The sequence below is a fragment of the Nicotiana sylvestris genome, chromosome 11, assembly GCF_000393655.2.
Source record: "Nicotiana sylvestris chromosome 11, ASM39365v2, whole genome shotgun sequence".
Lineage (NCBI taxonomy): Eukaryota > Viridiplantae > Streptophyta > Magnoliopsida > Solanales > Solanaceae > Nicotiana > Nicotiana sylvestris.
The window spans coordinates 62,625,280-62,640,753 of record NC_091067.1 but is presented as its reverse complement, the minus strand read 5'-3'; the positions used below and the strand labels follow the sequence as shown (position 1 = coordinate 62,640,753).

General features: G+C 42.6%; 1 protein-coding gene across 1 annotated transcript; it reads left to right on the top strand.

Annotated features, from left to right (window-relative positions):
• The first annotated feature begins 12,718 nt into the window (after nt 1-12,718).
• LOC138881093 (uncharacterized) lies at nt 12,719-14,182 on the top strand. Its single transcript, XM_070161294.1, has 2 exons — nt 12,719-13,433; nt 13,791-14,182. Exons 1-2 carry the CDS (start codon nt 12,719-12,721, stop codon nt 14,180-14,182), a joined length of 1,107 nt encoding a protein of 368 aa, XP_070017395.1.
• The last annotated feature ends 1,292 nt before the right edge of the window (nt 14,183-15,474 follow it).

Here is a 15,474-nt window from a genome sequence, read left to right as displayed (position 1 = left end):
TACGTAACTCAACATACAAATCAAGCGCATGTGCCGAGAACAATAGTCATCTTGATGATATCTAATTATTTTGACTTCAGCATATGACAATTCACATTGACCATTCACCAAAGCTTGTATTTTATACATTCAAGTAAAATTATTTATTTCAAGCTTTATTTTAGTAATATTAATATAATTTTACATAATCGTGTACTACGTTACTCGATACACACGTACAACGCATGTGTCGAGAAACTAGTACCACATTAACAGTGAGAACTGTTTACCTCGAAAATACGAGTAACAATTAAATTTGATTAGTGCTTTTAAAGTTATGTGATTTAGTTCAATACCAATTAATAATCAAGAAATATGAAGTAGAAATGAAAGGTAGAAGTGAATCAAACCAACGTCACTTAGCAGCAGTGACTTCGAGCTTAGTGACCTCGAGGTTGCTTAGGGCAGTAAGAACAACTACGTAATAAAAATAAATTATGAACAATGTATCTAAAGGACAATGCTGATGAACAGTAGGCAAAAAGGTAGAGAGTATATTTTTTTCTCAGTGATTATGTGATGTTACAAAAGATTGGAGTCCCCTTTATATAATAGGGGAGCCTTAAATAAGAAATATTTCTAATTACAGTAAGGAATATTCTTGGAACAGCTGTCTAACCGCCTAGTAGGAAATCATACAATTATATTCCGGGATTTGCGCCATGACTTTGGGAACGTGGCGGGAATCTAATTGGTTCTGGAACAAATCCATAACGGTACTATTTCGAGGTCGAGCCCACTCGACCTCGGTATGCATCATTGTTTACCGTGAAAATGGTAACAACAATTAAATTTATAAATGGGATTCTAAAAATGTGATTTATTCTCGAGCTAGTTGTTGGAGCAGTTAATGCTAAGAATGCTAAGTTTAACGATGAAATGCGGGGTAAAAAGAGGTAGTAACAAAATCGAAGGTGGGGGCTGTTGCCCGGATGCAGAGATGGTCGATGTGCCCTCGGGGTTGGTGTTAGTATCGATCTCGAACTATCGAGGATAGTCGGGGATGGGATAACAGTTAAAGATATAATTAGACAAGGCTCTTTCGGCCGATATTAAGTTATATAATGAAGGACAAGTTATAAGGCGATGAATACGGAGACGGCCTTGAGCCAATACCAAGTGATAAACAAGAAGAATAACCGAAGATAAATGGCTTTGAGCCAAAGGGAATAAGCAAATTAGAGAAGAGAGGAAGAGAGAAGATATTATTGCCCTTGGGTAGGATGATTGGAGTTGCTCTACAAGATGTTGGTGACCCCTCTTTTATAGGAAGGGGACGCCCAAAATAAGTACAAGATGTATAGTATGACAAAAGAGAATGAGATGTGACAGCCTGTTAGCCTTACGTCGCATGTGGGCTGACGTCGAGCCGTTTGAGTAGATTTGATCGACCCCGGGTGCATTCCTCGGTGGGATTCCTGTGTTCATCGGGGCTTTAGCCAATGTTATTATTGGTAGGGCATCGACAGGTTTTGAGGGAAGTGACTAACCCAAGATCCCATATTTCCGGGGTCACTCTTTGAAGCATTATGTCAAGGGGAAATCGGTCCCCCGGATTTCACCGCACACAATCATGCTTTGCCTTCAAACTCGGGTCTGGTTCTTCGAGCTCGAACTTGGTCTTACGCGGACTCGGATTTTGGACGACCTCTCAAGTATATAGATCGAAGGCATTCGATCTCGACAGTATACGGATAGTCCCCGCATTTCTTAGAGTAAGATGATATGAAACGATTTGAAACTCAATTTTCTCGAACCTTTTATGTTGACGTCATGCCCATGACATAGATGCTTGAAGTGAGCTATAATGTCATGTCAGCTCGCTTCCCCAAAACATCAAATGTGCTACAGCACTGGTCGGCCACTTGCGCCGCAGATCCATTCGCCGCCTTTCTATAAATAGGAGGCTACTCTGTTGAACAAAGAACTGTACTTTTATTCATCTTCATCTACTTTTGATCTTTTCTCTTATTTTCTTCCTTCTTTAATCAGCTATTTCCATGGTTCAAACTTGTGATTACCAGGTTATATGGAAACAACTTTACCAGTTACGCCAAGACTCCCTTTTTCAAAGCTTCGATTTGAAATAACGAGAGAAGTAAATTCTGTGTTTCGAGGCCTTAGAAGCGTCCTTTTTCCTCAACTCAATTTGCGTGCACGGTCCGGGCGTATACCTGGAATGCCTTTATGTGAAAATATGATGAAAATGTTAATTTAGCCTATAAAATTGAATTTAAGTTGACTTCAATCAATATTTTGGGTAAACGGATCCGGACCTGTGATATGACGGTCCCGGAAGGTCCGTAAGAAAATATGGGACTTGGGCGTACGCCCGGAATCGAATTCTGAGGTCCCAAGCACGAGAAATGAATTTTTGAAAGAAATTGTTTTACTGAAAATATAAGATTTTTTGGAAATTTGATTATATTTGAAAATTATGGTATCAGGCCCGTATTTTTGTTCCGGAGCCCGGTACAGGTTCAATATGATGTTTGAGTTGTGCCCGTAAAATTTGGTAAGAAGCAGAGGTCGTTTGATGTGATTTGGACCCGTATTTGTGAAGTTTGAAACTTTGAAAGTTTTAAGATTTTTCTTAGATGTCTATGCTAAATTCGTTGTTTAAGATGTTATTTTGGCAATTTTATCGCACGAGTAAGTCCGTAGGATGTTTTTGATGTAGTGTACATGATTAGTTTGGAGCTCTGAGGGCTCGGGTGAGTGTTGGATATATGTCGGAGTGGTTAGACTTAGAAAACCTGGTGTTTCTCTGCTGTATCTGGTGCCTGAGTCTTTACTCTATGCGAATGCATGGTAACCGATGTGAACGCAATGCACAAATGGGGAAGGGGCTGGGTAACACTGTGCGAACGCATAGACCTGGGTGCAAACGGGGAGCTTTGGGAATTTACTCTACGCGAACGCACCAGGTTAGTTGCAAACTCATAGAGTAGGAATGGGTCTGGGGGCTGGGTAGTTTTAACTCTATGCGAACACATCCCTTGTAATGCGAACACGAAGGGCAGGGGAGGGGAAGCCTATGCGAATGCAGAGGCTTTGTCGCGAACGCATAACCTATTCTTGCCTAGTCTTTTAAAAACAGACCAGTTACGAGATTCTTCAAAATTTTCATAACTCTTTCACTTAAACTCGAACTTGGGCGATATTTTAAGAGGGATTTCACCACAAAACCATAGGTATGTATTCTTAAACTCGTTTTCTTCAAATTCCATTAACACCAATTAGATTTCTAGGCCTAAATCATGTTCTTAAGGGTAGAAAGTTGGGGATTTGGGTAGAGTTAGGGCTTTTTGAATAATTGGAATTTAGACCTCGTTTTGGGTTCGGAATCCGAAACTAATTACATATTCGGGCTCGTGGGTGAATGGGTGATCAGGGTTTTGGTCCGAACCTCAAGTTTAGACCAAGCGGGCCTGGGGTCGATTTTTGACTTTTTGGGGAAAATGATAGAAAACCTATAATTAAACATTGGGTATGAATTGTTTAGCATTTATTAATGTTGTTAAATAAATTTGGACTTGATACAAGTTATTTTGATGTGAATTCTAAAGGAAAAACGGTGTTTGAGGCTTGAGTTGCCGTGGAAGTTTGAGGTAAGTGTTTGGTCTAACCTTAGCTTGAGGGATTAAGAGTTATGTCTTATTTACTATGTGCTAATTGTGGAGTACGACGTATAGGCATGGTGACAAGTATCTATACATTGGTGTCAAGCATGCCCGTGAGTCTTGTATTGTAATTGTTGTGACTTCGATGTGATTTATTGTGTTTCATATGAGGATTATCACTATTTTTCCCTTGCCGGGATGTTGTTGTCATATTATTGTTCCCTTGCCGGGATGTTGTTGTCATATTATTGTTCTCTTGACGGGATGTTGTTGTAATATCATTGTCCCTTGCCGGAATGTTATTATTATGCTATTGCTCCCTTACCATGATTCTTTTATGATTGGTGTTGATAAATGAAATGGGAGCGGGTTGCACCCTGCAACGGTAATATATGAAATGGGAGCGGGTTGCACGACTGCACTGGTAATATGTGAATTAGGAGAGGGTTGCACGCCTGCAACGGTAATGTATGAAATGGGAGCGGGTTGCACGCCTACAACGGAATCATATGAAATGGGAGTGGGTTACACGCCTGCAACGGTACTATATGAAATGGGATCGGGTTGCACGCCTGCAAAGGTATTACATGAGTACTTGTTTCTTATTTCCTTATCTTCTGGTGGTATTTGATTTATGGTGTTCCTTACATTTCTCTACTGTTCTTCTGTTGTTACCTATTACTCCCCGCAGCGTGTTCCGCTGCCCAATTTTAGTTGTAATTATCTGCTTTTATTTCCGCTTTATATGATTAACTGCACAGGTTTATTTGGTAGTCTGGTCCTAGCCTCGTCACTACTTCGCCAAGGTTAAGCTAGGCACTTACCAGCACATAAGGTCGGTTGTGTTGATACTACACTCTGCACTGTGTGCAGATACTGATACCAGAGCGTTTGGACCGCAGTAAGGGTGCTGTATTTAGTCCACTTAAGTGACCCAAGGTAGTCCTGCAGACGTCCGCGGGCCTTGGCGTCTCTTTCTATCTTTTCTCCTTCTGTTTTTACTTATTCAGAAACAGACTTATGTATTCCATTCAGACCTTATTTGTAGTATTCTTAGACAGTCTGTGGCTTGTAACACCAAATTCTAGGTAGTATTTTACTTCAAATCATTTAGTAGTGTTTGGTTGAATTATTAAGTTTTTATCTTCCACATTTTTGATTATTTAATTTTATTTCGCTGTTTAATCACTTATTATTTTAAATTGTTTAACATGTTTAATAAAAATGGTAATGATTTTGTAATATTCAGCTTTCCTAGCTTTCACGAGTTGGTGCCATCACGACTCCCGAGGGTGGGAAATTCGAGTGGTGACAAGTTGGTATCAGAGCTCTAGGTTACATAGGTCTCACAATTCACGTACAAGCTTAGTAGAGTCTGAGAGATCGGTACATGGACGTCTGTATTTATCCTACAGAGGCTACAGAGTTAGGAAAAAACTTCACATTTATTCATTCTTGTCGTGCGGTTTGGTTTCTCAATGCTAATTGAATTTCTACTCTATTCTTTAGCAGATGGCGAGAACACGCGCTACCTCATCCACCGATCAGCAGCCCGAGCCCTTAGCAGCAGCTCCCACGAGGGGCAGAGGGCGAGGAAGAGGCCGTGCTAGAGGTCGAGGAAGGGGTAGAGCTCAGCCCAGAGCAGTAGCACCAACGACGGAGCCTCAGGTTGAGTTTGATGATGAGGTTCCGGCCCAGGCAGTTTCGGTGGGCCCAACTCAGGTCCCAGAGGGGTTCATTGCTACCTCAGTACTCCAGGATGCTCTAGTCCGTCTAGTGGGCCGTATGGAGAGTGTCACCCAGGCAGGCTTGCTTCTTGTAGCACCAGCCATCTCTCAGGCTGGAGGAGGAGCCCAGAATCCTGCTACTCACACTCCGGAGCAGATAACTCCCCAGTTTCAGACTCCAGCAGCTCAGCCAGTTGGAGCAGTTCAACCGGGTGTGGTAGCTCAGACCGGTGATGGAGCAGCTATATCTGCCGATGCCTTGTGGAGATTGGACAGGTTCACCAAGATCTTCACTACCACTTTAAGTGGTGCATCTTTTGAGGATCCCCAGGATTATTTGGATAGCTGTCATGAGGTTCTCAGGAATATGGGGATAGTAGAGACCAATGGAGTCGACTTTGCTACTTTTCGCTTATCTAGATCTGCCAAGACTTGGTGGAGAGATTATTGTTTGGTGTTTACCGTGAAAAGGTAACAACAATTAAATTTTTAAATAGGATTCTAAAAATACGTGATCTATTTTAATACTAGTTGTTAGAGCAGATGATGCTAAGAATATGAAGTTTAATGATGAAATGCAAACTAAAACGAGGCAGTAATCAAACCGAGAGGCCTGCTGCCCGGGTATAGGACTGGTGATGGGGGACCTCGGGGTCGATATCAGGGTTGAGCTTGAGCTATCGGGGTTAGTCGGGAATGGGATAACAGTTAGGTTATGATCAAACAAAGCTCTATATGGCCAAGGCCAAGCGATAAATAAAGAACAAGTAGGAAAGCGATAAATGCTAAAGTGGCCTCGAGCCAGTGAGAGCAAGCGAGTTAGAGAGAAGAGAGAGAGATATTATTGATCTTGTGGAGTAATAGTTGAAGCAACGTCAGCCCCTTACAAGGTAGTATGGGTTCGCTTTATATAGGAGGGGAACCCGGCTATAGTACATGGGCATTAATTGTAAAGTATGGAGATGTGACGGCTAGGCGCCATGCTTCGGCGTAGGCTCTTGATAGGCCGGCCCTGTCAGACTTAGCCATGTGCCTAGAAAACTTCCCCTTCTGTTCTAGCCTCATCCTCCGTCTTCTTTGATTTAGGCCCTAACGAGCCCCGAGGGAGGGAACTCGGTCGTGGCTTCATATCCTCGGGGTCTCGAGGCATTCTTCTGAAGTGATTCGATAGCGAGAAATCAAGTCCTCTGATTTCGCCGCATACAGATAGTCTCCGTATTTCCCAAAACAAAGCGATGGGAAATGATTCTAACACCTGACTCCTCGAGTTTCTTATGGTGACGTCACATCAATGATGCAACCTGTGGCGCGAGCTTTTGTGGAAACTGGGATGCCCTGCGGACTTATGCATTTGACATCATTTAATATGCTGCCAATTCCTGTTCTCCAAGGTGAGTGTACCGCTGTCAATTTGGTTCCTCAAGAGCACATTAATTGCATCCGTCGATCAGTCTCCCAAAGCCTCTATGACCGTGTCGTTACCCCCTATAAATTGGGGTGCCATGGCGCGGCTTTTTCTCTCTCATTACCTCCGTTGGCTTATTTGCCCATTTATTCTTATCATCTTCCTCCATCCTTAAACATCATGTTTGGGTTTCATGGCCTTAAGGCCGTTCGGCAGAGCTCTCGCAGGTTGTGTTGTGGTTTGTTCCAAGAGCTTCCCTTCGACGAGCATGATCATGTTGTCTTGTTGCTGCTATGGTCGCTGTTATGTTCGTTGTTTTTGTTGTCGTTGGCTCGAGACAATGTCGGATGGGGAGTCGGTCTTCCCCTTTCGTAGGCAGTCACTCGGACTATGCACCACTGCTCACTCTCCTAACTGGGCATGGTGCGACACTTCATCCCTTGGATTTTTCCTTTCCCAAGGGATAAAGTGGCATTATCGGTCGTTTGGGCTGGGGCCCGGCGAATCTTCAACCTTTGGCTTTGGGGGTTCATGTCTCTTTTCTCTACCTCCATTGCATCCCCTCCTTTTCCTCTTCTTCATCTTTTTCCCCTAGAGGGGACCCCCCAGCGGATTGAGCTAGGAACCTGGTGGAAGCGGGGGTCGAAGGAATCGCTCTCAAGGATGCGTGCTCGAGGGGGCAGTGCTCGAAGATGCTAATACCGGAGATGGATTTTCGAGGATGGACTGAGCTCTCGGGTTTCATCACATGTACACCTTTCGTTCCATCATTTTTGGTGTAGAGATCCTTTGTAGGCTTTTGTAATTGTATGTAAGGACCCCTCGATGTCCATTGTATATGGATTTTTATGAATATGAACATGCTTCCTTGACTTCTGTTTTCGATTCTTGCCTTATTATTGCATGCTCTTGTGCCCTTCGAGGTCTTTGAATGTTTTCCTTTGTTGTTGACCACTGATATCTAACTCGGATGCGGGTGTTCTTTCCGATCCTCTACTGATTGACATGGCTCTTTTCCGAGCCCCTCTTCGTACCTCAGACCAAGCCTGAATTGATCCGATAGGTTCGGGATATCGGGCCCTCCGAGTTGCATAGAGATAGTACGCTGAGTTTTAGAGCTTTCAAGAGTATTAACCTGAGCGAAGGTCAGCTTTGGGTACCTGAGGCTCTTTTTTGAACTTGATATAGATAGCTTTTTAAAGCGTAGGGGATAGACTTCTATTAAGAGGTTGCGTGTACTCAGGCGCTGCCTCGAGCCTTCCTGGAGCCTTCGTGATCGGAGCTTCGCGTGCTTATTTTTCTTTTTAGAAAAGGAAAACATGAGATCGGGTACCACCTTGAGTCGAGTGATGGCGTTGAAAGCTTCCCGAAGACTGACTTCATTTTTGGCAGAGATCCTTGAGGTCGGATGCTGCATCGAAACTGGAGACAATACGATTGACTTCTTGAGGCCTGGCTTCTTGTCGGCCGATGCCTCTAGGGTCAGGTATCAGCCCATCGATTTGTATCGAGGCCGTTAGCTCCCCTGGGCTCACTCCGGATAGGTGAATCGTCGTTGTTTCCCGCATATGTGTGGGGCGGCTTCGGCTTCTTCAAAAAGCCTCACTATTTTAGATAGCTATCCGTACGCCTTGGCATAGGGTTCTTCATTTCTTCAGGTGCAAAAGGCATTGGCGCACGTTCTTGCTTTAGTCTGTCAATTTTACCATAGTCATGGAAACTACTTCGGGGCCGGTAGGACAGGGAGTGGGGAGTGGGGAGTGTAAAGCCCTAGAAAATTTTACTAAGTAATTTAAGATTTCGTGGTGCCAAGGTAGGATAATTATTTTATCTCGCGTGGAAATAAGGATTCATGATATAATGGATATCAATTGGATATGTTAATAAGCGTATAAGTCAAATTATAAGTGATTTGGGTCTAAGGAGAGGCCTAAGTCTAATCCAAGTTGGAAAATTCATAATAGACTGGAGTTGTAAATGAGTACACACAAGACCTCACTTTGGACAAGCATATATCAATTTATGTAAGGTGTTGTGCTATTTACAATCTATCAAATTAAATCTCTTTGAGTCTAGTGTCCAACGCATCAAACCGTTTGTCATTTGGAGGTGTATACAGAAAGTTAAGACCATTTTACCGGACCTGTGTCAGACGCACGTCCGCGGAAAAACTGAAAGTTTCTACCTCCGAGCATGGCCCGAGCGCGGTACAAGCACGGCCACCGCGTCCCGGGCACGGTTTGACCAGAGTCGCGTGCCTATCAGCCCTATAAATGCCCCAAGACCGGGTATGGAGAGTCTCTAAGTCATTTTTTGAGATAGGGTTTGCTCTATCAAGGGGAATCCATCCCATACTTCCCTCCTATGATCCAAGGTAATGTTTGTGGAGTATTTTGAGTTGATTACTACTCCTAAACACTTATATTAACAATGATTGATCTTGAAAATCCATAGATTCCCATTCAAATCCCTAAATTCATCAACAACACTACAAGTGGGGATTCTCAAGATTCTTACTACAAGAGGTATGTCTACAATCTCTAACTACTCTATGGTGATTATTTATGTACGATATATACGTTAGAACACATGGGATGGTGATTGGAAGCCATACGTGCCTAACCTAGGTTGTGTTGGTGTTGTAGAGATTGTGAGATAGGTTATTGAGGTATGATTCATGTGTGTAATAGTATTATGTATACATGCATGTGCAAATTAGGTTTGTGGGAAGATTGTTGAACATAAATAAGTAAAGTTTGGGTTGGGGAATGAAGGATATCTTGTAAAAGAGATTTGAAATCAAGATGCTCAACTAGTATTTGATAAAATGCTCAAATGAGCTGAAACCATGAATACCTTCCTAATTTGTGTTCAATTTTGTTATGTCTCAAGTAGATTGGGATTGTTAGAATTTTCGGAACGTTGTAGTAACTTAAAGAAAGCTTAAATAAGGTATGTATGGCAAACCCCCCCCCCCTTCCTTTTAGAAATTGAGCCTCTATGGTGCCCGTGCAAATGTTGTAAGCCCGGAATTCGATTGATGTGGTACTTGTTATGTCAAATAAATTGATATTGTGAAAATGTATGTATGCTTATCCATGTGTTTAGTGTGTTATTATTTGTAAATTGAGGATGTGTGGAAAAACATGAGCTATGTGCTAAATGCCTAAATGTCAAGTCAAGGTTAAATTGTGATTAATATACCGAATTAGATGAATTTCTCTCTATGTTTATAACTTAAATTGCTTTTGTATGTTCCTATGATCCTAAAAGGCAAGATAAATGTTGAAAATTGGAATAATAGGAAATGTGAGCTATGTAATGTGGCAGTTGTGGCCCCAAGTGCCGAGAAACTAATTCATGTGAATCCAATGATTGAAGTGAGATGGTTAATGGAAAAGGGTAACGTCATGGTAAGACGGCTTAGCCGATCGGGCCGTGATCGGATGCCATGTTATACACACATGGTGGTATAGTATTGATAATTGAAACTAAAAAGTGAGAATGAAATAAGAGTAATGTCTTGGAAAGACGACTTAGCCAATCGGGCCGTGATCGGACTCCGCTCAAGGAAGCGGTAGTAATGTGGATGATGATGCAACGATAAGGAATGCCCCAACCAAAACTTTCAGAAATTATGTGAAAACTATGTGAACCTCTTATATTATTGATGTGATGCTTATTTGAAGCTTGGTTGTCCTTATGATTTCTTTTACTCTTGTATGATTGTTCTTTCTAACTGGATGGTATTTAGTTATACATACAAGTACTATTCCATGGTACTAACATCCCTTTTGCCAGGGGCGCTACATTTTTTTAAATGAATGTAGGTGGTTCCATAACGGATAGTGCCGATCGCGCATAGTGGAGCATCCTCCTCTCAAAGTCTTGGTAAGCCCCTTTCTCCTTCAAGAGGGTTGTGTTGTACATCCTTTGCTATAGATATCCACTTTTGAGGTATAGCCAGGGCCTTGTTTCCGGCATTGTCATACTTGTCTTTTGCTTCCTTAGAGGCTCCGTAGACATTTGTGTGGGTTATATACTAGTGTTGGATGGGTCTACGAACTATGTTGTAATTCTAGATCTCGCTTCTCTAAAGTGTAATTGTATGGATTCTTGGAAATTTAACTACAATTTAAGGTTGTGATATAAAATGAACTAACCATGTTGAATGTACTATCTTTCCTATTGTCTAAATTAATGAAAGCATGGCTTTCTTATTCAAATTGAGATGGGTAGAAAGTGTTTGATAAGGATTGATCAGTTGGGTTCACTCGATTGAGTGTCGGTCGCGCCTCCAGAGATTGGCGCGTGTCAAACTTAGTATCAGAGCCTAAGATTTTAAGGTATCCTAGGATGTCTCGAAGCCGTGCCTAGTAGAGTCCTTCTTATCGGTGTGTAGTCGACCACATCTATAAGTTGGAGGCTACGTGGGAATTTAGGAATAACACTCTTCTTTGATATTCTGGATCGTGTGGTACAACTTGTTATGAAACTATTCCCTCTCTAATTAGTGCATTGTTCTATCTTTCAGTAAATGGTACCTAAAAAGAAAGCGAGAAGTGGACAAGAAGCCAATGCCACCTCAGGAGTGGCTGATGATTCATTGCTTGACACTGCGGGTGAGGGTAGTCGCCGTGCTATCACCCTGCCTAGTTTTTCTATTTCAGAGCAGACTATCCCAGTTCCTACACTTACAGAGGGTACTACTATCCCACCCATTGATACTCCTATTCCACCTCCAGCCCCAGATTCCGGTTTTGGTATTTCTGATGGGGATCTTAGGGGAGCTATCCAGATGTTGACCTAGCTAGTGGCCTCTCAGGTCCAAAGGTCAAATGTTACGCCTAGCTCATCCTGCCAACAAGGGGATTTCACCAGTTCCAGGGTTAACAGATTTCTTCAGTTAGACTCTCTAGTATTTATGTGTGCCAATCCAGAAGAAGACCCTCAGGATTTTATTGATGAGATACACAAGACCCTCAGGGTTATGCGTGCAACTAAGATAGAAGGAGTAGAGTTGGATGCCTACCATCTGAAAGGGGTAGCCTATTCGTGGTTTGAGTTGTGGGAAGATTCCCATGAGGAGGGGAGCCCTCCGGCGAGGTGGAGAGAGTTTGCTGATGCCTTTATAGATCATTTCCTGCTTGTCGAGACAAGGGCAACCCATGCAGCAGAGTTTGAGAATTTGAAGTAGGGTAGCAGAAGTGTGTGTGAGTACCATATGGAGTTTGCTCGCCTGTCTAAATATGCTATTCATATGTTGCCCATAATGGAGGCTAGGGTGCGTTGGTTTGTTCAGGGTCTCAATCTTCTAACTATTAATGAGGCTTCTACAACTGCATTCAATTCTGACATGAATTATGGGAAGATGGTTGCATTTGCTCAGGCCACAGAGAATCGTAAATTAAAGAACAAAATGGAGGGAGACGGTAACAGAAAGACCCAGTCTACGGGCAACATGGGTGAGTCATTCGGTGGGGAAGATCAGCTTTCAGGGGAGGATCATCTGGGCCGTTCTATTGCATAGTCTTCAGCCAGTGCACTGCCATCAGGGCCCAGCCAGCTGTAGAAGTGGAGTCGTTTTAGGCCCAGTCAGGGCAACAGAAGATCCTATCAGCGGGGTCGGTCAAGAGAGAGATCCCAGCAGCAGTAGAAGTTTCCGTACCCCAAATGCGGGAAGATGCAATTAGGGCTTTGCTACTTAGAGTTACCCATATGTTATGGATACATGATGAGGGGCCACATAGAGGCATTGTCATACATCCTATCAGGGAGCGCGTAGGGGCACAACACAGTCATCCAGTCCAGTAGCTGCTACATCCTCAGCCCATTCTCCAGCTCGAGGTGCCCCAGCACCCGCATGGCGTGGCGTAGCTAGGGGTGGTGCGTAGAGTTCAGGAGGACCCAGCCAATTCTATGCTATGAGTGGTCGCCATACTGCAAAGGCTTCTCTAGATGTTGTTACAGGTATTCTGACTGTCCAATCTCATGATGTGTATGCACTTATTGACACCGGTTCCACCTTGTCCTATGTTACTCCTTTTATTGCTATGGAATTTGGGATAGTACCGCATCAACTTCATGCGCCATTTTCGGTGTCTACTCCGGTGGGTGAGTCTATTACGGCTGCTCGAGTTTATAGAGGTTTTGTTGTTACGGTACGGGGTAGGGATACCACAGCCGATCTTATTGAATTAGGGATGGTCGATTTTGATGTAATAATGGGAATGGATTGGCTTTATTCATGCTTTTCCAAACTTGATTGTTGGACTAGAACCATAAGGCTTGAATTTCCTCATGATCCCATTGTTGAATGGAAGGGAGATATTGTAGTGCCTAAAGGTCGGTTTATTGCATACCTTAAGGCTGCGAAGATGATCAAGAAGGGTTGTATCTATCATTTAGTTCGGATTGCGGACACCAATGCCGAGGCACCTAGCCTTGAGTCCGTGCTAGTTGTGAATGAGTTTTCGGATGTCTTTCCAGATGAACTCCCTGGAATTTCTCCAAACAGGGAGATTGATTTTGGGATCGATGTGATGCTAGGCACAGAGCCTATATCAATTCCACCATACAGAATGGCACCGACAGAATTGAAAGAGCTAAAGGAACAATTGGAGGATTTGCTAGAAAAAGGTTTCATCCGGCCGAGAGTGTCACCGTGGTGCGCACCGGTCTTGTTTGTAAGGAAGAAAGATGGGTCGGTATGGATATGTATTGACTACCGGTAACTCAACAAGATCACAATCAAAAATAAATATCCTCTACCAATTATAGATCACTTGTTTGATCAATTGCAAGGTGCTACATGTTTCTCAAAAATTGACTTGCGGTTTGGGTATCATCAATTGAAGATAAGGGAATATGATATTCCAAAAACAGCTTTCAGGACTCGGTATAGGCACTTTTAATTTATGGTAATGTCTTTTGGGCTAACAAATGCCCCGGCAGCTTTCATGGATTTTATGAATCGAGTCTTCAAGCCTTTTCTAGACTCCTTTGTGATAGTATTCATTGACGATATTCTTGTATATTCCCGAAGTCAAGAATATCATGATAACCATCTCAGGGAAGTTCTGCAGACTCTTCAGCAAGATCAACTGTATGCAAAATTTTCAAAATGTGAATTCTGGCTTGAATCCATCGCGTTCTTGGGTCATGTCATCTCCAGGGAAGAAATTATGGTTTATCCTCAAAAGATTGCAGCAGTGAGGAATTGGCACAGACCTACCACTCCAGCAGAGATTCGCAGTTTCTTGGGTTTGGCTGGGTACTATAGGAGATTTGTGGAGGGGTTTTCTACTCTTGCCTATCCATTGACTAAATTGACCCACAAAGTAGTTAAATTCCAATTGTCTGATGCTTGTGAAAGGAGTTTCCAATAATTGAAATCAAGACTGACTACATCGCCGGTATTAACCCTGTCAGAGGGTACAGAGGGATTTGTGGTGTATTGCGATGCTTCAAGGATCGGGCTTGGGTGTGTGTTAATGCAACACGACAAGATTATAGCCTATGCTTTTAGGCAACTCAAGAACCATGAAAAGAACTATCCAACCCATGACATAGAGCTTGCAGCAGTGGTGTTTGCACTAAAGATTTGGCGACATTATTTGTATGGGATTCTTGTGGATGTATTTATCGACCACAAGAGCCTTCAATATATTTTCAAGCAGAAGGAGTTGAATCTGAGACAAAGAAGATGGCTAGATTTACTCAAGGACTATGACATTGATATTCTCTATTACCTGGGAAAGGCTAATGTTGTAGCGGATGCTCTTAGTCAAAAATCTATGGGGAGCTTGGCTCATTTGGAGGCATATCAGAGGCCGTTGGCCAGGGAGGTTCACCAGTTGGCTAGTTTGGGAGTTCGCTTGGCTACTCTAATGAAGGAGGAGTGATTGTGCAGAATAGGGCTGAATCAGTGCTTGTGACGGAAGTGAAAGAGAAGCAATTCAATGATCCATTGTTAGCACAACTAAAAGAGGGGATTCATAAACACAAGACAAAAATTTTTCCCTTGGTATGGATGATGGTGCCCTACGGTACCAAGGCGCCTATATGTTCCGGATATTGACGGTCTTCGGGAAAGGATCATGGCAGAAGCTTACACTTCCAGGTATTCTGTGCACCCAGATTCTATGAAAATGTATCATGATCTCAGGGAAGTTTATTGGTGGAATGACTGTCACACCTCCTTTTTAGCACCCCGAAAGATGATATAAGGGAGTTTTTTCCAATTAAAGTGACATTATTCGAAATGGGATTATTTATTTATTTTTATCAGAGTCGCCACTTGGAATAAATTATGGTGTCCCAAGTCACCGGTTTATTTTAAATCCCGAATCGAGGAAATTTCGACTTTCCTTTTGAAGTCTGCGAACCAGAAATTCTAAGTAAGGAATTCTGTTAACTCGGGAGAAGGTGTTAGGCATTCCCGGGTTCCGTGGTTCTAGCACGGTCGCTTAGCAATTTATACTTGGCTTTATTGTTTAATTACTCATTTTTAAAACCTATGTGCAATTATCTTTTTATCACTTGAATTATGCGTAATTAAAGAATTGAGTTACGCGTACGTATACCCTTTTCTTTTGGCGCATCAAAATCATGTCACGCGTACGTGTCCACAATCAATGACTCTTTGTTTATTTTATTAAGACAAGTTTGGTTGAAGTTG

What these genes read in the sequence shown, in the direction of transcription:
- LOC138881093 (XM_070161294.1), top strand. Translation starts at nt 12,719, where the DNA reads ATGAGTGGTCGCCATACTGCAAAGGCTTCTCTAGATGTTGTTACAGGT. An exon ending in GGAGGATTTGCTAGAAAAAG is followed by an intron (nt 13,434 to 13,790) that starts GTTTCATCCGGC and finishes AGCCTTTTCTAG; the next exon opens with ACTCCTTTGTGATAGTATTC.